The 24,781-nt window shown below is 34.2% G+C and overlaps 1 protein-coding gene and 1 long non-coding RNA gene across 2 annotated transcripts in view; both read left to right on the top strand.

The window, feature by feature from the left end:
- The first annotated feature begins 3,207 nt into the window (after positions 1–3,207).
- LOC127862237 (helicase with zinc finger domain 2-like) overlaps positions 3,208–24,781 on the top strand; it is a 59,859-nt gene continuing 38,285 nt past the window's right edge. Inside the window, exons 1-4 of the mRNA XM_052401280.1 lie at positions 3,208–3,460; positions 4,624–4,866; positions 4,980–5,207; positions 6,502–6,646. Coding sequence (XP_052257240.1) covers positions 3,323–3,460; positions 4,624–4,866; positions 4,980–5,207; positions 6,502–6,646 — 754 coding nt within the window. The 5' untranslated portion in view covers positions 3,208–3,322. The remainder of the gene's footprint in view (positions 3,461–4,623; positions 4,867–4,979; positions 5,208–6,501; positions 6,647–24,781) is intronic.
- LOC127862238 (uncharacterized) lies at positions 11,408–12,618 on the top strand. The gene is made up of 2 exons (XR_008040513.1): positions 11,408–11,861; positions 12,018–12,618. It is a non-coding gene; the product is annotated as an uncharacterized LOC127862238 (long non-coding RNA).

Consider the following 24,781-nt stretch of genomic DNA (forward strand, 5'->3'; position numbering starts at 1 on the left):
ACCTGAGCTAATGCAAGCTGAAACAGGAACATGTGTGAGGGCAACGTGGGAGAAAAGGTTGTACGATGGCAAAGGAACAGCTTTGACATATCCAGAAGATGCTGCCTAAATGGCATGCTTACCATTGAATCCTAACAAACACGTGATGTTAATATCACTCGGCTCGCATGATGAAATCCGCAATAAACGGTCACAATTATGATTTCGAAAACAATTTACAATTTGCAGAAGCGCAGCATTCATCGCTTATTTCAGGTTTTGTTGATGTCAGTACCGAAAGCGATTTGGAAGATCTGAAACCATTTACGAAATTTGCATTTGATTTCAAGAGAGGTCAGGTGATACATATCCAAATGTTAGCTGGACCATTACGTGGCATTATGGTTCCGAAACCTATGTGCTCAAAACTGACGGATACTATTTGCTTCTGTTTGTTGCATACAGAAGATCCCGTGCTGCACCTTTTTAACTACTCCAATGTGGCAATATCAAAATCCTTTCGTAATGTCACTCAATATGTACATGAATGGCTGCCACTCATTTTCATGGAGTCTGCTTGCAACACAGTGGGTTGCTCGAATGATAATTTCTGCATAAATAACGTAAGTATTAACTTTACATCGGAGGATATAGGCAAGTGCGCGCTTTCAATCGCGCTCTGTGATGAAAGAAATATAGAACTATCCGGTTTACAAAATGAAAAGTCGATCAATGATAATGAAGCGGCATTTACACGTGACATTGATGACGTTATAAAATCGTACGATTGGATTGGCATTAAAGCTCCCTTTTCGTCAGATTCAAGTACATCCCACGACACTAACTACTGGATAGCTCATGGGACCATTACAGGTGTCAAGAAGAAGAGTCTTGAAAGTGATACAATTATAGTGTCCTTTAAATTGACAGCAAGATCGGGAACTGTTCCTGGTGAATTATCGTCTGGGAATTCGAAATACAGCATTGAAGTCTTAAAGAAAGGCAATGTCGACGGGTAGGAAATTTATTGCTCTCTTACTATCTCTATTGTATAATTGTTTGTAAGTATGTTCGTTTCGTTTATATTGTGTTGTATACACATATATGTTTATAATATTATGAAATGAATAGGCTCTGGATTAGAAACTGATTAAATTTAGTTTGAACAAATAACAAGACTGACAGAAATAAAAGGAGCAACGAAGAGTTCGGATTATATCTGTTTCAAATACACTCGATTAAATTACGTTAATAATGTTATTACATACAATGTTTGTAAATGGTTACATACAAAAGTATGCAACAGTTATTGGTATTCATTAAACGCTTGTTGTAAGTAACCTTTCTCTTAATAAAATAAATGCTTCAATTTTTATTGACGTTTTTCCAGCTGCATAAATAATTGAAAGATACGTATATCTTAGTCAAAAGGGATGTATGCTTTCGTAAATGTTGCATAAAAAGCTCTATTTAAGTGTTTAAATGGTGACTTATTGACGGATTACAATAATAGGTCAAACATTTCGATATGCGATTGTTTGTATTGTATTTGCAGTTGGACTGAGGAGTTCATAAAAACTCTTCAGAGTTCATCACAATGTCTTCCAAAACAAATTGCTATCAGACAGCGAATAACGGTTTTAGGTATAATGTTTTTTCATTTATGAATTTGTCTTGGTGAATTTAAAGACCACGATAAGTGTCAGTAAATTCAAAATTGTCTTATGTACTGATCATTTGATGTCCGCATCAGAAAGTATACGTATATGCATATGAAAATGTGTACTTTTTTGTCAATGGAATAGCTATCAACAGTTATAAAAATTATTAACAGACCCGTATACTCAAAATTTATATGGTTCTGAGTTAAACATATTTGTTTCTATTATTTCATTTAAACAAGTACAAAATAAAGTACAAAATAAAATAAAACATTGTAACTGTAACATGAGTTTCCGTGTATTTTGTTAATATATATATATATATATATATATATATATATATATATATATATATATATATATATATATATATATATATATATATATATATATATATATATATATATATATATATATGTATATGTATATTTGCATATACAGATGCTGAATATATAGAAGCTCTATCACGGATGACATTAGATCTTCATTTTTCGCCATGTTTAAGCGACCGATTACGGCGATATATGGCTGCAAATAACCAAAAACAACAAGAAGCGATCGATAAAGCAATGAGATCACGTTTTTCCCTGATACAAGGACCTCCTGGTATAGTCTAGTTTCTTTTCGTGGACAATGTGTGGTAAACAATCGCAAATCCGTATTGCATTTTAAGAGTTGTCTTGCTGAAGTTGTTTCAGGTTCTTTTTCGTTAAATCATTATTGTTCCTTATTTATTGTACAAATAACTCCCGGCTATCATTTATTGTCGAATGATTACAATGATATTTGTTTTTGCAATTCGATTGACAATGTAAAAACGTTAGTTTTGCTAATGATTAGTTATTTCGTTACATGGGTTCACATTAGTAAATGTTTCGTTTCAGGAACTGCAAAAACAAATATTGACATCAAACTGATTTTTCTTTTCGACCAAATAAATGAAAAGATCAGTAGCCAGCGTTCTCAGAGGAAACGCGTATTATTCTGTGCTCCATCGAATAAACGCGTGGATCTTGTCGCAAGTTTGTAATGTTACAGATAGAGCCCTCCGTAAAAATATCTTATGTCTAGAACATTTATTGTTTTCAACAACTCTAACGATCTTACGTGTTGGCACCGAACCTTAACCACTTTAAGGATGATTTGTCACAAAACTTGCTTGATTGCATCATATTCACAAAGTTAACTTTTACAAATATGAAAATCTTCAATTTTCAATGATTTTTCATATTTGTGTCCTTCCTTGTGTTTCGAGATTTTAGTGAATACAAACTTATGTTTTGCGTATTGTATGTTTCAACATTCAAACATTTTAAACGACGTATCCTCCCAGATATAATTGGAAATGTATAAAACGGGCGCGTTAATATACATGTAGTTAATTTCAGTACTTATCTACATTAATAATCCAGTTAACAGTGGACAACGGCAAAGTACGTTAATTTTTCAGGATGGATGCTTCTCAGAATGGGAAACTCTGCTCTAAAATGTGTCAGTGTTTATGGAAAATCGCTTGAAACCAGGGATTTCCCAATACCTGGCAAAGTGTTCAATACTCCAAAGAGTCCGAGTATGATCTTAGAAGCGTTTCTTTGCATCATATAATTCGTCAAAATGGAAAGCCACATGCTGCTGACATAAAGGAGTTTGATGAATATTTTAAAGACAATTGTTATACACCAATGCCAGAAACAGTAAAAGTATACCGGGACTTGATTCATTCTGCCAGTGAGAAAGAGATTACAGAATACAACGTGATTCTTTGCACCACAGATGTTGCGACTAACTCTAGGCTACTTAAAGCACTACAAATACAACAGGTATTCCTTTACAGCTTAAAGCCACACAACTTATTTGGCATAGTAAATTTAAGAATAAATAAGAAACATATTTTATCTATGCCAATTAAAATATCTCTGGTGGTTACAAGGTAGAAATCCGTCTTTTTTGCGCTTTAAAACTTAAACATAATTGCGTTTGTCAAAATGGACTTATACGTCTAGAAAACCTACTTTCGGTTTTAAAAGCGGTACCGTTTGAAAAATAATAAATAACATGCTAACTAGGCTATAGATTTAATTTTATCTATGCAAATTATAATATATCTGGTGGTTACAAGGTAGAAATTCGTATTTTTTGCGCATTTAAAACTTAAAAATAATCGCGTTTGTCGAAATAGACGTATACGTATAGAAATCCTACTTTCGGTTTTAAAAGCGGTACCGTTTAAAAAATAATGAATTACTTGCTAACTAGGCTATAGATTTAATTTTATCTATGCCAATTAGAATATATCTGATGGTTACAAGGTAGAAATCCGTCTTTTTTTTGCGTTTTAAAACTTAAACATAATCGCGTTTGTCGAAATGGACGTATACGTATAGAAATCCTACTTTCGGTTTTAAAAGCGGCACCGTTCTAAAAATAATAAATTACTTGCTAACTAGGCTATAGATTTAATGACAAATTTTGCACACTTTCAAATAGCATCTATATGTATTGATTAACTTGTATTTCATTCAAGGTAAGGGGCATAGTGTGTGGCTTTAACGCTGATCTTTTATGTTCAATATAAGATTTTGTTCATCAACATCCGTTCATTGTGCATGTTATCATTAAACTTTTCAAAAAGCCGCCATTGTTAAAATTAACAATAAATTTTCCTTCAGTAAGCAGAAATCATTTAGCTACATTCAAATAAAAGATAATGATATGAACGTCCCACAAAAGTACAGCATAAGTCAAGATATCCCAGTTTATCTTATTAACTTTCGGCCCATATAAGTGGCAAATGCAGATAAATTATATGCTGGAAAAAACAATCTTCATTCAAGTGTGGTATGAAGTGTCCTGTTTTATATTCAATTGATGACCTGCTAAAGTTGAGCGGTTGGAAACACGTCTTTCACTCCTGATAGCTTTTTGAAGTTACAACGTTCCTTACTTAATGCTACAATTCATAATCACGCGTGTTGTTATGCAGATTATCGTGGATGAAGCCGGCATGTGTCATGAACCAAAATGTTTGGTTCCTATTATTGCTTCAAAGGCTGAACAAGTTGTCCTCATTGGTGACCACATGCAGCTGCGACCTATCATTAAATGCAAAGAGGCAGCTGAACTTGGAATGGACACGTCTCTGTTTGAAAGATATGCGCTCATGGATGATTCCGAGAACCTTAAAACTAACGTGAACTGTACAATGTTGGAAAAGCAGTATAGAATGGTAAACTATCTTTTGTCTTTTGATAGCGAAAAGTAGAAACAATGTCAATTTTTATTTCGAATGTTACACTTTTGTTATCGACTTCAAAGCTGATCGATCGTTTCTTATTTCAGCATCCGCGAATATGTGACCTGCCATCAGAGTTGTTTTATGAGGGCAGGCTTCAGACTGCCAGAAAAATTGGCAGAGATCAGCCTTTGCCGATTTGGCCAGAGCACGAAACGCTTGGTACAATTCCTCGGGTATTCGTGCATCTTGTGGGAAATGAAGAAATGCTCACAGTTTTGACCGAAGACGGCAATGAAATGTCGAAAAGTAATGCTGTAGAGGTGGATTATGTCGTAAGTGTATTTTTTTAAATTTTCAACACCATTTAGAGTTCATCAGAATGTCTTCAGCTGGGTATTCATTTAATTGTATAGCTCGACAACTTTTACCCGATAAACGTGAAATAAATTAGCATAAATAACACACTTGCGTTGATGAACGTGTCTATGATAATTTTTATGTCTCCGCGTTTAGTGTCGTATGAAAAGACCGGTACAATATATTGGCGATTCCCATACAGTCAGTAGGGAGCGTAACCTCGAATAATTTTTATCAAATGTAAACTTTTTTGTAGTTATTACTTATACAAATTATGATTTTATTATTTCATAATAAAATCTTCCGGCCTAGTTATATCTTAGTAATAACGTTGAGTTTAATAACGCATACATGAAGAACAATATGTTGACACTTATATAATCACACAAAATTTTGGTTAATTGCTGAATTTAAGGTAAGACTTTTAAATTATGCATGTAAACATGCACATTACTATTTTCAGTAAACTATTAAAATTGCGATGGTTGAAAATGAACTAAGGCGATTTCTTTAACAATGACGTTTCCTAATTGTTTGAGGTACTATTTCACTTATGTTAATTGTGTGTACTATTTCCTCGTCAATTAACCCTTATTCAAACGCTTTATAAACCTCTGACATAAATCGATGTTTGTTTGGGTGCTCCTAACGAATGATTTAACTTTGTAAATTAGCACGTTAATCTCAAATGTTCCCGGGTGTTTTTGATCAGGGACATGAGTATTGAGGAAATGGGCGAAGATAATAAATGTTTTAGGTCAGTTATAAAATAACACATACAAGTGTTCGATCGACGTCTTCAATATAATTATACACAACTGGCATAATAAATATAGGAGAAAGTGGCAGGTTAGACTTTATGCACAGTATGCCCTTGACGTTAAATGCATGTTCATGCAATAGTAAGGCATTTACGTTAAATGAATGTGAATGCAGGGTTATGAATTATACTTTAAATGAATGTGCATGCAATAGTAAGTCCTATACGTTAAAACATGTGCATACAATTGTATGGCCTATACGTTAAATAAAGGTGCATGCATAATGTGTATGGCTTATACTTTAAATGAAAATGCTTGCACAAATATGGCTTAAAGTTTAAATCAATGTGCATGCACTTGTGTGGCTTATATTTAAATTGAATGCGCGTAAAATAGTATGTCGTTTACCTTGAATGAATAGGCAATAGTATGTCTGATAATTCAATTGCATTTGCATGCATTTTTTGTTTTGTGGAGACGAAACTTATACTTTAAGTGATAATTTCAGGTTGGATTGTATAGAAACTTGATCACACAATGTGAATCAGTTTTCATATTGTCACAGTACAACGCACAATGTGCGGAAATAAAGAGGAAGTTACGAGAAATGAATCTACGCGATGAGGATGTGAGCACAGTGGTTTCAAGTCAAGGTAAGACTCAAAATATTACATTGGGCTGAAAACATGTGGGCGAAATGGGTGAATTAACTAATAATAAGGTGTTTTTTAAGTCGGTTAATAAAATTAATAATTTTGTAATGCTGAATAGCATAGTTTTCATAACCGCAATTGTAATTAATTTCAAGTTGATTAAAATGAAGTGTTTTAAACCATAAAATGTATGAATTCGAACAATTTTATACATGTCTTAATGAATGCCATATTATATTGAAACACAATGTTTTCGTGACGGCTTTTCGATCACAGATTTTGAATGAATTTCTAATGTCAGTAAAAATGATAAGGACTCATAGAAGAGGTGGTTCGAAGAAGAGAATGTTATCCATAATGGCTGCCACTATGCAAACTTTAATTTAATCAATATATGTGGCGCAACAGGTGGAGATTGGGATTACGTAATCTTCAGTACTGTACGATCCCTGCCTGAATACAAAATAGAAAAGAGCCCGACATTGGGCTGGTGCAAACACAATCTGGGTTTTATCACCGATCAGAACCAGGTTAACGTGGCCATTAAAAGAGCCAGGAAGGGTCTCGTCATCGTTGGTAGGTAACATACTGCTAGTTTAAATCTATGCATGCAGTAATAATAAAATACTCCGACTTTCCTAATGTGCTGCCTGCCTGCCTTAATTTAATAAGGATTTATATGATGAGTACATTCAAGAGCAGTGCGTTCTTTGAAGTGGAGAATAAGTACATTAAATAAGTTAATTAGTGAAGTTATAGTTTGTTCCCAGTTGGTTCGGCCATGTCCCGGAAATCTAGTGAACTACCTCCACTTGTTCTAAGTAGAATCGATATATTTATGTTTCTAATACTATTATACAAAACTATACTATGCAGTATTTATGTTTTAAGGAAACAAGCATCTTCTACGTTGTGACAGGACTTGGAATAAAATCCTTGAAGACTATGAACATTACGGCTGCGTTAAAACTCCGCAGGAATTCCCGCCACCAAATGCGCGGTTGACAAGACAGGAAATATTTGCCCGTGCGCAAGCAGCAAATTACAGAAGACATAGCGAGACCATTTATGAACGCGGGCAGGCCACCTCATACGATGGACCAATCGATGAAACATAAACATCGCGATTTAGAAATCGCGGCGGTGCATATGCTAGACCAGGCTACCGTTATGGACCATCTTAACATGGGAGCTGGTACGTAAAGAAAGTTGTGGCATAAACAAGTTTTTTCTGGGATTGTTTACATTTTCACATATTTGGTTAAGTTACTAATAATATGCAGATTGTGAGTAACGTATTTGTATATCCGTCTTCGTCTTTTATTATTTTTGTAACAAGTTGTGTGTTGTTGTGTCATACTGATACATAACCATGATATTTCAAGCTCTCAGTTTCGATAATTTTTTTTAGTAATTCGCTCTACATACGATTTGCGTTGAATCTGCCAAACAATTATAGATTTCAGTATACTAAATAATCGTGTCATGTATGGCTGTACTCTCAAAAAAAATATATCGTAGTTGACTCAAAGGCATGTTTTAAACTATTGTTCTGGTGTCTTGATTTTGGCGATAGTGGTAGGGCATAAATAGGTGTTCTCTACAAATCCCTGAAAGATGATAAACTAAGAGACTATAGTGAAACATTGCACTGAAAAGGTTACATTCCACTAGAATACGGCCGGAAAAAAAGTTGCAAAAACAGTCGATTTGATTTTTGTCAAGTTCTTTCTTGGTTTGGACATGGCATATCTTTTTTTATTGAATAAATCGATTTCGCTTAGAATGGCTTAGAAAAAGTATGGTTATGGGGGTCTCTATGTGCAAAATGTTGCATTTATTTTCGCTGGTAGTTGTCATTTTACATTGAATTATATAGGGAAGCTATTTAATATATTATGACCACAATAAGGTATTAACTGTAACACATGTATTTTACACATACAGACACGTTAATAATACTAATATTTTAATATTGTCCGGTGACAATTGATAATTAATATTTATAAATGTGTAATTGTGTTGTTTTATTTATATTGTATTTAGTCTACGACTGTACGTGGTATGTATATGTATGCGTTCATTAGTTGTTTTTATGAATTTTTGTCATGGTATTTCTTTTTCATAATATTGTTAACAATCACACATACTTATTGAAATTGTCTGAAAATGATATTTATTAGTTCATTCCATTTTATAACATAAAGTCTGACGTTTTGTTATTAATGGTTAAATTTAAAGAGTTTTACGCGACCAGTTGTGGTATACTAGTACTTGAAATTAATCGCTTTGAAAAATGTCAAAGGTAGTTGATTATGATCTGCGGGTTATGACGTATTGAATATGGGCGGAAATATTTGTATGCGTATGTTTCTATATAAAATAATAAAATTCATTGGTCTACAATGGCGTGATGCAGCTTTTCTCTTTTTAACACTCTATTTTTACGCATAATAGGCGAGTGAAATCAAAAATATATTCCTTTTCAGTTTATGATCACCGTATTTTATCTACATACATTATGACCTTCATGCTTGCGTATTGCGATATGTGTGTGATCTAATATAGCCTATCAAACAATTTTTTTTGAAAATGGTGTCTGCAATGGCTTCTTTGTTTTCGTATTCTTTTCAACACTTCTATTACATACTCGTTGATATTAGGTAAGTATGTACTCATGCATTATACATTTGGATTGCACCTAATCATAATGATTAAACAAACATGACAATTCCTCTTTCACAGTGTTGCGGTATAGAAAACACAATTTGACCCCATCTTCACTGCGACATTGACGGAATAACACCCCATAGAATAAACTAGCCCTTTATCCCACCTTGTTGAATAAACCTGTTGCTTGCACGGACTACTTGTTATTCTGCCACTGAATGATTTTTCATAAGAAATCTCTAGAGTCGAGAAAACTTAAGCTTTAAAATTATACGACCTTCAACCTTTAGATATAGTCAAAAGACATAATTTTTCGCCATCCGTATAATGAATCAGCTGATTGACGGCGTCTATGGCGTGTCAAACGTTGCAAAATTCAATGTTTCCATATTTATGTGGTTTTTTAATATATATGTTCTATATTTCCATTGGTGTGTGGTATAATTGCATATATATGTTGTATAAATTGATATATATATATATATATATATATATATATATATATATATATATATATATATATATATATATATATATATATATATATATATATGGTAAAATCCATATTTATGTGGTATATTTGAATATATATGTTCTATATTTCCATTTGTGTGTGGTATATAGAGAATAATAGGTTAGTGTTGATTATAGATCAGGTTTATCATGCGAGGCTTAGAAAACAAAAAGAACGAGCCTTGGCGAGTGCTTTTTCGTTTTCGTGCCGAGCATGATAAACCTGATCTATAATCAACACTTATCTATTATTCTATTTATCCCACTTTTTATTTTGTAAACCTTTTTGTTTAAACCAAATTAGTTTGACTGGATAATTTCGCTGGATTTATGACGTCATTTCGTCGAAATATTGACGTCATTTCCTGCCGTTGATTATAGATGATATTTTATCAACGGGGCTTTAATCAACCGAATTCGCTGTAAAAGTGGGAAAAATATATATATGGTAAAATCCAATATATGTATTGCATAACACATATATGTTGTATAATTTCATATTTATGTTCGATATTTTCATATATATGTTCTAAAAGTTCATATAGACGAGTTAATTGTTATTGTTTACATTCGGGATTTTTCGCGCATGCGTACTGACTGGTTGGCAAAAAACACTGGTTACAATAACGTAAAACATGTATAAAGGGCTTTTGTTTAGTCAATAAATTGATAACAAATCCAAAATAATCATTAAAACTCTTAACAAATAGTGCAAATATATCATTTTTAGTACCACTAAATGTATATTCACAAATATAATTTCCTCTTCATAAAAATACGAAGTAGTTATAAGCATAGAGTAAACGTGGTCGGAAGACTAAGTACTGAAAATTCCACAAAACAAAACAATAAAATAGCCGTATTCTTTCTGATAGTAAGACTTAAATAAATAATATTTAAACGATAATAAAACATTATATATTAATTTGATTATAAGTGGTGCGGATAGTATTATTTTTCATCAGCGATCGAAAGTGCATTTCAATTGTAAAGCAAAGCCCAAAAACGGAATACATTACAAGTTATTAATGCTGTGGTAATTTTCTTTTCCATTGAATGAACTTTCGTTTCGTTTAAATTTAATGACAATATTAATAAATTTTAGCATACCTACGGAAAAGAACTCTGCATTTTATGCAAATTGAACTGTCTTTGCATGTATATTGAAATTTCTTTACTAGTGATAAGGAGTGATGAAAATCTAGCATTTTATGATCAATAAATCTATATATTTAATTTATTGAACGCAAGTATTTTTTTAACTCTATTGTGATTGCTTGTTTTCATAATGGTGTTTCGTACACTGCAGTAACGTACAGTCTTTACACGTAATAGCGGATCGAGTTAACATTTGCCGGTACCCGTAAAATACCTCAATTGCGTAGCAGTAAAATTGCACAATATTTTAAATTTATTTATAGTTATTAAACACTGTATTATTATGATTAAACTGTCTAATATATACACACTAGTTCCTGTTAATCCATTTCCGAAAATGTCTTCATTTTTTTATACGCCCGTATAAAATACGGGACGTATTATGTGAAACCCCTTGGCGGCGGGCGGGCGGCGGGCGGCGGGCGGCGGGCGGAAGGCATCACTTTGTCCGGACTCTAATTCAAATTGTATTCATCCGATCTTCACCAAACTTGGTCAGCAGTTGCATCTAGTTGATATCTAGGCCAAGTTCGAATATGGGTCATGCCGGGTCAAAAACTAGGTCATAGGGTCAATAAGTGCATTTTCAAAGGGGCCACTTTGTCCGGACTCTATTTCAAATTGTATTCATCCGATCTTCACCAAACTTGGTCAGCAGTTGCATCTAGTTGATATATAGGCCAAGTTCGAATATGGGTCATGCCGGGTCAAAAACTAGGTCATAGGGTCAATTAGTGCATTTTCAACGGCGCCACTTTGTCCGGACTCTAATTCAAATTGTATTCATCCGATCTTCACCAAACTTGGTCAGCAGTTGCATCTAGTTGTTATCTAGGCCAAGTTTGAATATGGGTCATGCCGGGTCAAAAACTAGGTCATAGGGTCAATAAGTGCATTTTCAAAGGGGCCACTTTGTCCGGACTCTATTTCAAATTGTATTCATCCGATCTTCACCAAACTTGGTCAGCAGTTGCATCTAGTTGATATATAGGCCAAGTTCGAATATGGGTCATACCGGGTCAAAAACTAGGTCATAGGGTCAATTAGTGCATTTTCAACGGCGCCACTTTGTCCGGACTCTAATTCAAATTGTATTCATCCGATCTTCACCAAACTTGGTCAGTAGTTGCATCTAGTTGATATCTAGGTCAAGTCCGAATATGGGTCATGCTGGGTTAAAAACTAGGTCACTGGGTCACTTAGTGCATTTCAAGGATTTAGCATGGTGTCCGCTCTCTAATTGAAGTATTTTTCATCCGATCTTCACCGAATTCGGTCAGAAGTTGTGTCTAAATGATATCTAGGTCAAGAACAAATATGTGTCTTGGCGGGTCAAAAAATAGGTCACAAGGTCACTTAATGAATTTCAAGCGTTTAGCATGGTGTCCGCTCTCTACTTGAAGTAGTTTTCATCTGATCTTCACTGAATTTGGTCAGAAGTTGAGTCTAAATGATATCTAGGTCAAGAACAAATATGGGTCTTGCTGGGTCAAAAACTAGGTCACTTAATGCATTTCAAGCATTTAGCATGGTGTCCGCTCTCTAATTGAAGTAGTTTTCATCCTGTCTTTACCAAATTTGGTCAGAAGTTGTGTCTAATTGATATCTAGGTCAAGTTCAAATATGTGCTGCTTAATTTTCAAAAATATATCATTTTGCCACTCAAATGGTAAAGCTATCAAGTTGTCCAAAACCTTCAAACGGGCGTATCTTGTGACAGTTTGGCACTCTTGTTAAATGTTAAAATATTTTATTGAAGCAACTGTTCAGTATTTTGGCTTTAAATTTTGGCTTAAATGGCTGCTTAATATGCCAAGGGATGACATAGAGGCATCATAAATTGTGTTTAATGACCAGACACTCGTCTGCAACATGTGGTTTATGCAAGGACCCAAGTATAGGTCCCTGGGTTTATGACACCTTGTTTTCTTTGTAATTGTCTGGACAGTATCCGATCATAACGAGATACGGGATGTGATGAACAAAGGTGCAATAAAACACCGGGATAAAAATGCTGCATCAAAGAGTGTCAACATTGGTGTGACCAATTAAATCAATCAATTACATTAATCAAGATAATTTATTTAATGTGTAACAAGGTAAGTTTTTTTCAGACTAATAAAGGTTCAAATCAGGTACTATATGTTGCGTACATAAAATCGATCCATTTGTTGATTGTTATCATTCTTATTTGGTTTCGTTCATTAAATCTAATTTGTTCTGAAATAATATCAATTAATAAATTTTTAAACTAAAAATATCGCGAAGAAGTGCCAAGTATGGAGATTTTTGTCGCAACCATATACCGAGCTAATACATTGTGTTCTTCTCCTGAGTTCGTTGTTAGTATAAATAAATAATAACAACAATATAATCGTTCCAAAAATGCATTTCTTTGCATGCTAATGTTTTATTCAGACATTATTAGTAAATATATATTTGATATTGTGCATGATTATCATTAAAAACGATGATTTTGTCAACCTTCTCTATATGCGCTTATATGAATTTCACCTCTTTTTGCCAACCAGTGGGCGGAGTCTAAACTTTGCAGGTGCGTCTGACGGCACGCGTTACCTCGTCTATATGTATGCGATAATTTTATATATTTATGTCCTATAATTTGCATCATGGGAAATCTTTTAACGGGTATGACTAAACAGCGGATATGGCTTTTTCGAGCATTTGCCGACAGACATGTGAGTAAAATGATTACGCATTTGGTTTCGATTTCTGAGTCTCAAAAGGCAAACAAGTATTAAGTTTTAGAGCATTACTACAGTATGAATTTGAACATTTAGTATCCTGCACTTATTTGTAACATTATGGTGTTTTTTCATTTTGTTTGAGCAGTATCTATTAATTCGGATTTGCACACTTCGGCTTATTTTTTAATATTGACAGACGGTGGTTTAACAGATGCAATTTCCTGTAATTTCATATTCTTCCAATATTTTTTTTTAATATAATCTGGAGTATCATCAATTCTTAAGCATGAATTTGCCATTTGTTAAAGAAGTATCTTTAAGCTAAACTGTATTTTCAGTACATTTGTTGTCAGTATTGATGGAGAGGAGCATCACATCATAGCATCAGCAACCCTTGTAGGGGCCCTGAATTCAGATGGTATGCATAAACTTATAATATTTGTAACTAATACATTACTTGAAAAAAAGCAATCCAATTTTATGTCAAATTTTGAATTAATAAGTGTGATAATTGTCAATCAATTACCATAGTTGCAATAATACACCGATAAACACTTACACTTTGTTGTTGTTGTAGCGATTTCAAGTACCCGGATGTTCGAGTAAAATCCGCCATTTAAAAACCAAATCGACTGTGGCTGTTTCTTTTGTGTGTAATAAATAGAGCGTAGGACTTGTTTACGTGAGCAAAAATGGATGAACTTGGTGAAATGACATTGTCTAAATTTAGATTGTGGTCTCTACACGCTCTGAAAGTGTATTCATTGCATAGAAAACGGCCTGTGCATGGAGACTTTGAGGATTTGGTTGCAAGGTAGTTCTGAAAAAGTAATGTTTGTTTAAATCTGACATTGTCTTTTAAGTACATTTTTGAGTTAAAATAAATAAAACATATTTTATTGCTTTAGGTATTTTAGTTCTGCTTCGTTGTGTATACATAATTATGTCTACGTTGTTTGTTTTAAAAAATAAACAAGCTTGTATATGAAGAACTAACTTCTCAAAGCACTGTTAGTAGTAGTTTTATCAAAGGTAATGCCAAGGTAAGGCATACACAAGTTGTATTAAGGCCAGTACTCCTAAAGCTTTTCAGCAATAAATAAAAGAAAATTTCTGCAATCAATACATCTCCTTAGTCTACCAACATAATTTAGATTCTTTCAAACGTAAATATGAATAATGTCACTCGAGAGCTTTGTAAATACAAAGTGTTCAATTGATATACATGTACGCGAAAAGAAGTATGCTTAATAATTTTGGAAACTTGATCTCTGTATAGTGGAATAGTAGATTTAACTTTGCATTGTGTGCTCTCCCCTGCCACAGGTCATACTTTAATTCAATATTCATCAAGAAGTAATCATGGAAATTAACTTGAACTTCAAAGTTGTAGAATACCAAGTGGACAACTAAGTTCATTTAAATCATATTTAATGTTCAGCTTGTAAATTTTACATAACAACACACATAAAATAAACATGTTAACCAAACATGAAACATGTGCAACAAAAGGAAAAATAGCCAAGTACACATATACACGAGCCATTCATGTTACCTAAAAACTCAGTTTATGAATGTCTGAGGAACGTCTGAAAACTGGATGCTTTCTCGTATTTGGATACGCATTAATACACCGGAAATAAATGACTACCATACTTCCTTATACAAAAGCACTAATTTAAGTTCTATATATAGGCTTCTTCAAATTGCACAAAGCGGCACACACAATAACACTGTCATCAACATGATTTATCTTCTGAATGGACATTTCAGTGGACAGGATTCTAAATGTTTGTAAACGTCTTATCAGTTGTTCGATTAAGATACGCAACTTGGCAATGTTCTTGTTGTTTTTTTTACTTTGGATTTTGACATTTTTGACTGCCCTCTCCTTCCTGGTGGAATATACACTTCAATGTTTCTCTCGGCACATTCTTCAGTGATTTTAAATCCCTTATCTGCCATTATTGTAGTGTTTGGAGGAACACGATTCAAGTATCCGCATTCCACAGTTTGTTCCTTGTCTGATATTTTCCCCATATATGCAGGACTCACATAAGCAATTGGATTATTTGGGAGTGCATGCCACAAGAAACTTTAGTGTATAATGGTGCTTGTAATTGCTCCAAGAGGCACTTTGAATATGCAGATCCTTTGGAGTTTCGATAAAGAGCTCCGTACAGTCTATGATCGTATGAAGGTTTTTCAGTTTTCGAAAACGTTGTGGATTTGTAGCTATCAAGGTTCCCTCATCCGGTATGTAGACATTACACTCTAAAACTGTTCTTAACGCTCGGAGCCGTGTGAAGAAGATTCTGGAGCACAAGGTTTCCGATATGCAGAATCGTTTAGCCAAGTCTTTGTTCAGGAGTTCAAGCCTCAATTTCATTAGCGTCAATAGAAGCTGACATTTGGAACCGATTGTGTCGTCTTCTCGTTTAGAACTTCTCTCTTTTGAAACCAGAATGCCACGCCACTTCCTATTCACACACGGGGCAACTAATGAATATAGTTTGTAAAAGGCTGATTTAGAGTTCAATCCATTAAAGAATGTTACGTCTTTGTCATTTTGAAGAATTTCCTCAGAGCAAACGTTGTTTTTAAGATTATTCACTGTTCCCCTCAATTCACTGATCTCCTCTTTCAATTTCTGAATTTCCACAAATTTCTCTTGCAATTTTAACAGAAGTCCAACCATGAATACTAGAAGTGTGAGTACAAATGGCACTTTCAGTTCTGATTTAGCTATTACTTCCATGTCTGAGTCATCATGGATAGCTACAGCAGTCAAGGGTTCTGGCTTGGTCAATAACCTTGTCTTCTTTGGTGCGTTAACCCTGTGAGAGGTAGCGTCAAACAATGTCATTCTTTTAACCCTCTTCTCTGCACCATCATACCCCAAATTGACAGTTGGATTGGGGTTGTCTTTGGTAGGCTTCCCATCAACGAAATGACTGCAGCACAGCCGACTGTCCTTGGATGGTGACCACAGTTTGTTGCCATTTCTTCTTCCTATTAGCTAATTCCACTTTTCTCTTTCCAAAGGTGCTCTCTTTTTTGTTGGAAAGGCAAACAATGTGAAAAAAAGTAATTACAAGTTAAGTATTTTTACAAATAAAATGGTCACTTAGAAAATCTAGCAATCCCTTCTTGCTTGTCGAAGTTTCAGTACATGTTTTCTGGGGTTACCCGTTTTCTGTGTGTTATTTTTATATTACAAATTATCTTTGACATTAATCCATCTCCATGTAAAGATTGTTCTGCGTTTGAAATATTGTACTTTTGAGTTCAAACACATTCCTTTATAAAAACACGACAAACAACGTTAACAAAATGGAAATCCTTAACAAACAAAATGAAGATCGTACAGCGGTACACAAACAAAAGTGTGTGCTAAAATACAGTATATTAAAACCTGACAGTTTATAACTTACCTAAATGGTGGGTCACATTTACACATAAAGTCCTTGTGTAAACAGCCACAGCTTTCGCATAGTTGTTTCTTCCATTTATTTAGCCAATATGCTCCATTATAGCAATTCTTCACAGCGCATGTGTAAGCCATCTTTGTTTTTTACTCGAAATCCGAATAATCCAGGTGATTGATTCGCGCATGCGCAGACGCTTATGGTTTATCGGTGTATTCAACTCTCAGCTTTATAACTCAAAGGGTTGCCCAGAGCCGCCATAGCAAAACTTATCAAAGGCTCTGGGAGTACGTTTATATGGACTACTAATTACCAATACTTCAATTTTCATTTTATTCATGTCAAATAAAATATATCTTACCACCTAACTGACGCTTGATTGGTCATTGTCCGCTCAGGTACTACTTACATGTACCCCGGGTACATGTAAGTATTCTTACATGTACCCCGAGTACGGTAAATAAACTCAAACGTACCCAGCCGATTTTAGACTGTACCGACTGTTTATTTCCGCCCCAAATCTGATGTCGTAAAACGCGCTACCGATTACCATAATTACGAAACAAACTGCTATTTAAAAAAAATGCATCAACATGCTTCTTGAGTATGAGTTTCGATAATATAGATGCCATTTATCAGAAAAATGACAATAATATGAAAATAATTAATTAAAAAAATTATTGTTGACAACAATCGATTTAGCGGTACATGTTAGTATACTTAAGTGTACCTGGGGTACATGTAAGTAGTACACGACCCGACACTGACCAATCGAGCCTAACTGACCATCCCATTCCTAATTTACGCTCTTTAAACATTGAAATGCGTTTATCATTATAATTGATTGAAGATGTGGTGACACTTTGTATTTCAGACCATTCAACCAAGCAACATGCCTATGAGTACATTATATCTGTGTTGCCGGTGGGTTTCCGTGAGGTTCTATCGTGGAGGATAAACTCGTTTGGCTGTAATATATTTATTAATGGTAATAAATATCATTAATATACAACAAAGAGATGTATACTCTTTGAATGTAAAGAATCGAATCTATATAAATATAGCAATACACAAATACAAGTAATGCATGATCCGACGGTGATCCTTAAAATACAAACAATACTAACAATACACACAATACAAAATACAATTTAACAACGAAACATTGTTAAAATACTAAAACATAGTTACCTGTAATATATTTATTAATGGTAATAAATATCATTAATATACAACAAAGAGATGTATACTCTTTGAATGTAAAGAATCGAATGACTTTAGCAATCATACGATTCACGAGATCGACATTAAACATATCAGTGCACGGGAAAAGGGATGAGTGATCTGAGTATTAGACAAATTATAAACGCGCAACTGTATGGATTAGATGAGCTGAACTTATCTAACCTAGAGCAAAACGACCTTAACGAATAAATCGAATACTAGTAAACAACTAATCAACGAGTACAATAAGTATTAAAATAACTACCGTTATGAACTCATAGACAAGTCGTGATTTTCATTTAAAGTTAACGATATTTAGAAATTGGTACAACAATAAAACAACACAACGCAATATAGTTTAATATTTAATAATAAATACGATCTGTAACATATTACCGTCCTCCGATTTTGATGTCGTCCTCGACATATGCTTCAATTAAATTCGAAACAAAACTGTTAATATATTACATATGAAATATGTTACAGATCGTATTTATTATTAAATATAAAACTATATTGTGTTGTGTTGTTTTATTGTTGTACCAATTTCTAAATATCGTTAACTTTAAATGAAAATCACGACTTGTCTATGAGTTCATAACGGTAGTTATTTTAATACTTATTGTACTCGTTGATTAGTTGTTTACTAGTATTCGATTTATTCGTTAAGGTCGTTTTGCTCTAGGTTAGATAGGTTCAGCTCATCTAATCCATACAGTTGCACGTTTATAATTTGTCTAATACTCAGATCACTCATCCCTTTTCCCGTGCACTGATATGTTTAATGTCGATCTCGTGAATCGTATGATTGCTAAAGTCATTCGATTCTTTACATTCAAAGAGTATACATCTCTTTGTTGTATATTAATGATATTTATTACCATTAATAAATATATTACAGGTAACTATGTTTTAGTATTTTCACAATGTTTCGTTGTTAAATTGTATTTTGTATTGTGTGTATTGTTAGTATTGTTTGTATTTTAAGGATCACCGTCGGATCAAGCATTACTTGTATTTGTGTATTGCTATATTTATATACATTCGATTCTTGACATTCAAAGAGTATACATCTCTTTGTTATATATTAATGATATTTATTACCATTAATAAATATATTACAGCCAAACGAGTTTATCCTCCACGATAAAACCTCACGGAAACCCACCGGCAACATCTGTGCTGAAGCAAGGTTTGTCATTCACATTGTTTCTTATCTCTTTACTTTCAAATGAAACTTGCAAATGTCATTGATTACGTGTTTAATGATAATTAGGTATTCAAATCGTACAAATATGTTCATGTGCTTGGATTTTTTTCGATTGTTTATTTCGAAAATAGTGGTTAATTTGTTTTATTTTGAAAGTAAACATTGTGGTGTGGTCATTTCTTAAAGTACTGAATGTTTTGTAATTGGTAATACATTGGGTAGCCTCACATGCGCATATATCACAAAAACTTGCTTTACTTTCTGTCTCAAGAAGCACGGAGGTCAGGAGGCATCTAATGCATTAAATTATTTGCCGATCTTTTTTATGACTATACATGTAATTACCGTGTGTTTAAACAATGTTTACCAAAACTGTACATGAATTGATTTTGAACTTAGTTCATTTATATTTGTTCATTTTGAAGACAAGCCTCTACATTTAAAATTATTTGAAAATTAAACATCACGATGGAAAATGCCATATTGCAATGTATAAAACAATCCTATAGCTGCTGAAAGAGATTTTATTTACTTTGTATTGCAAGGAAGACAAGTGCTGGTACTCCCAGTGATGGTGGTGTCGGTGGTGGTGGTAGTGGGGGGGGGGGGGGGGAGTAAGGCTGTTTGTGATGATGATTATGATTATGACAAGGATAGTAAATCTGATACGGATAATTCTGATGATGATAATGGTGACCATGAGTGGATAATTATACCCCCACAAAGGAAGTTTATGGGGAATATAGGAGTGAGCTTTTCTGTCTGTGGGTCGGTCTGTCGGTCCGTATTAAGTGTTCGCTCTCTAAGTATACCTCCATAAACAAAGTTTTGGGGGTATATAAGAGTGAGCTTGTCGGTCTTTCTGTCGGTCGGTCTGTCTGTCGGTCCGTATTAAGTGTCCGCTCTCTAATTCAAGTTGTTTTCATCCGATCTTCACAAAACTTGGTCAGATGTTGTATCTAGATGATGTCTAGGTCAAGTTTGAATATGGGTAATGCTGGGTCAAAAACTAGGTCACGGGGTCTCTTAGTGCGTTTTAAACAATGAGCATGATGTCCGCTCACTAATTCAAGTAGTTTTCATCCGAGCTTCACCTAAGTTGGTCAGAAGTTGTATCTAGATAATGTCTATGCCAAGTTTGAACATGGGCCATGCCGAGTACAAAACTAGGTCACAGGGTCACTTAGTGCGTTTTAAACATTGAGCATGGTGTCCACTGTTTTTTAAGACAACATGCAAAATAATTATATTATGTGTGAATGCGGCATGTGGGGGTATTCGTCACCTCTGTGTCAAAGCTCTAGTTCAAGTTGTTTTCTTCCGATCTTCACCAAACTTGGTCAGATGTTGTATCAAGATAATGTCTAGGTCAAGTTCGAATATGGGTCATGCCGGATTAAAAACTAGGTCATGGGGTTACTTAGTGCGTTTAAACATTCAGGATGGTGTCCGCTCTCTAATTCAAGATTTTTCATCCGAGCTTCACCACACTTGGTTAGAAGTTGTATCTAGATGATGTGTAGGTTAAGTTTGAACATGGGCAATGTCGGGTCAAAAACTAGGTCACAGGGTCACTTAGTGCGTTTTAATCATTGAGCATGGTGTCCGCTGTGAAGCTAACATGCAAAATATTCTGTGTCAATGCGGCATGTGGGGTAATTTGTCACGTCTGTGACAAAGCTCTAGTTTATGAGATTATGATAGTTGTGAGAAGATGATAGTGATGGTAAGGATGGTGACAATGATAGTGATTGCGGTTATTATGATCATGGCAATGATAAGTATGCTTAAGATTGTAACAACTTTAATGATGATGATGAATGAGGATGAAAAACAAGGGCGGGGGGTAATTATGATGGTGATAATTGATGATGTTGATTATAGTTATGATGATGCATAATGTGGTGGTTGAATTAACGGTATTGCTGACAATGATCATTATAATGATGATTATGGTGACCATAAGCGGATGATGATTGATGCTGCTGTTGATGTTGACAAAAAGGAGAATTTATGATGGTGTTGATGAAATTCATTGAGTTAATTTCCTACTTTGTTTTTATAACACAAATACATTGTTAGGAATGATCATTATATCACACATTTAACCTGTATTGTGTTATAAATTAAATTTGTTACAACATAAATAACTCATTCACAATCTTATGACCAACCTCTAAAAGTGCAGCTTTTTAAAACGCAACATAGAAGTTGGCCCCTCATGCTGTGAATGTTACCACACTTACCATTTCACAATCATTCTTAAAAGAATGGTCAAGGCCTGCTCAAAAGTGATCACAATTTGAAGCATGTATGTACGAAAGGGTTATGATATATAACAGTTCTCTCTTATTCACAATGTAGTTAATTGCCATTGTTTTTAGATGCTGTAATTATACCCCCGTTACCATTGGTAATGGGGGCTATATATGAGTCACTTTTTTGGTCTGTCTGTCTTTCCCAAAATTTCATCCAATCTTCACCAAACTTGGTCACAAGTTGTATCTACATGATGTGTAGGTCAAGTTGAATATGGGTCTTGCCTGGTGAAAAAGTATGTCACGGGGTCACTTAGTGTGTTTTAAACCGAAAGTTTTTCCGGACCATAACTATGTCATTTATCGTTAGATTTTAAACTGACTCGGTACATTTGTTTACCATCATGGGACGGTGTGTCGCGCAAAAGAATTACATCGATATCTCCAAAGTCAAGGTCACACTTTGAGTTCAAAGGTCAAAAATGACCATACATGAGCTTGTCCTGGACATAACTTTGTCGTTTATTGAGAGATTTTTTATTTAATTTGGCACATTTGTTCGAAATCATATGACGGTGTGTCGCGCGAAAGAATTAAGTCGATATCTCCAAGGTCAAGGTCACACTTGGAGTTCAAAAGTAAAAAATGGCCATAAATGAGCTTGTCCGTCCAAAACTATGTCATTCATTGTGAGATTTTAAAATGACTGTACATTAATTTTGTTCAAATTCATTGGACGGCATGTCATGCGAAAGAATACAAGAGTTCAAAGGTCAAAATGGCCATAAATGATAATGGCATAATAATTCTTAAAAATCGCCATAAATTTGCTTCTCTTTTTTGCGAAGAAAGCATGCAAAATATTCTATGTCAATGCAGCATGTCGGGGTATACGTCACGTCAGTGACAAAGCTCTAGTTGTTTCCTGTAGAGACCAGTGTTTTATCTAAAGGCTATATTAAACATTTGTTTTAATGTTTTTTAGAGTCTCTGCCTGAGAACCAAAGATCAGAAAAAGATACTTCCAGTACTACATACACAAGATCACAAACCCTGCTCCTCCTTGAACTGTACAAAGCAAATGTAGATAATTTCAACAACCTCCTGTTATGAAAAAAACTTTGTGGGAAGAACTGTGCAAATATCTTAACAGTAAAGGTTACCATTAATAGCAAGCAGGTTGAACGGAGATGGAAGACCATCGTGGCAGCTTATCGTCTAGCTAAAGACAGCAACCGAGCGACGGGATCAAAGAACTATAATGTGATACTAAAACAGATTGTGATGGGATTTTACACTTAAAGCAAAAATAGATCTAACATTCGATCATCAGCTCAAGTATGGAATGATTACTTTGTGATGATTAGAAGTGATCTATGGATTTCAATGAAAGTAAACCAATAAAAACCAACACAATACCTTAATATGTATTGATATGTAATGTCATTATCATAGACATTTTTAACATAAATACCTTAAACAAAGGTCAACCATATGATATTATGTGTCAATGGTTTTTTCTCGATACACGCATGTTTAGGCAATTATTCTTTGTGTGCAGTTCTGAATATATTTTAACTAAAATTCGAGGTTAGACATTTGCATTCCAATTATAAATTGCATACATGCAACTTTTTTCTATACACTGCAGTAAGAAGCTTCCAACACTTTAGCATTTTGCATTGACTCAAAGTTTCAATGAAAAAAAGTGTCAAATTCCAAATCATGGATGATATTATTATTTTTGTTGTTGATTTTTAGCTCGGCTGTTTTCGAAGAGCCAGCACGTCGTCCGACGTCCGCGTAGTGCTAAAACCTTTACATTGGCTCTAAATTCAAAGCTGCTTCAACCTACAACTTTGAAACTGCATATGCAGATGCACATTGATGAGTTCTACACGCCACACCAATTTTGTGGTCCCTAGGTCGAAGGTCAAGGTCACTGTGACCTCTAAAAAAAAATTCTGACAAGCTTTCATTTATTCAAAACTGCACCAGCAGCCGAGCGTGACACCCGCTATGCGGTGCTCTTTTTGTTTAAAGATATGTTATCGTTTGTTATGTAATTTGCTATAAAAGTGGAACAGCAATAGTTGTTAAGTCAATTTATTTAAAAGCAATAGACATATTTTCAAGAACATAGAATTGCATACATGTGAAAACAATTCTGTTGGATACACACTAACCTTAACATTTAAGAGACATATGGACATTTTAATTTTTTATTACTTTTATTTAAAAAATATGAAGATAAATGCATGATCATGACTCAAAACTAACAGTCTGATTTCAAAATAATGTAAATAACTAATGAGCAGTTTTAGTGAAAATCAAACATTTAAAAAATAATAATTGTCAATTAAAATTTTTATAAGTATGTTTCATTATTTTTAATTTAAAAAGTTGACCAAACTCAACAGGTAGAACAGAAACCGAAAGCTTATTAATTGATTTTATGGTTAACTGCCTGGTTATAATTGTTCTTTTCATAATGCCATTGACATTATTTTGAGGTACACTACAAATAATGAAAAGTTATTATCATCATTTTCAAAAAGAATGTCGATTTCATCTTCATTTAAAATGCATAAATTATGCAGTATGCAACGTGCAATGACTGTTTTGACAATGAACTCTATATCCACCATATCAATAAACATAAGTCTGCGAAATCTACTCTTTAACATGCCAAAGCTGTTTTCTATGAGGACACGGGTGCTAGAAAGGGCTTTCTTAAAGTTCACCTGTTCCCTTGAAAGCCTGTTGAAAGTCGACCATTATCGCGAAATGGAGTCATCAAGTATCTAAAAATCGGATAAGCTCCATCTCCTATTATGTGACTCATTCCAGTAAACCCGGGAAGTGCAGCAAATAAAGGCGAGTTACGGAAAACGCGTGCATCATGCACCTTTCCATGCCACCCACAATACACATCTGTGAAATGCATGTCTTCTCGACAAACAGCT

The sequence above is a fragment of the Dreissena polymorpha genome, chromosome 16 (assembly GCF_020536995.1).
Source record: "Dreissena polymorpha isolate Duluth1 chromosome 16, UMN_Dpol_1.0, whole genome shotgun sequence".
Classification (NCBI taxonomy): domain Eukaryota; kingdom Metazoa; phylum Mollusca; class Bivalvia; order Myida; family Dreissenidae; genus Dreissena; species Dreissena polymorpha.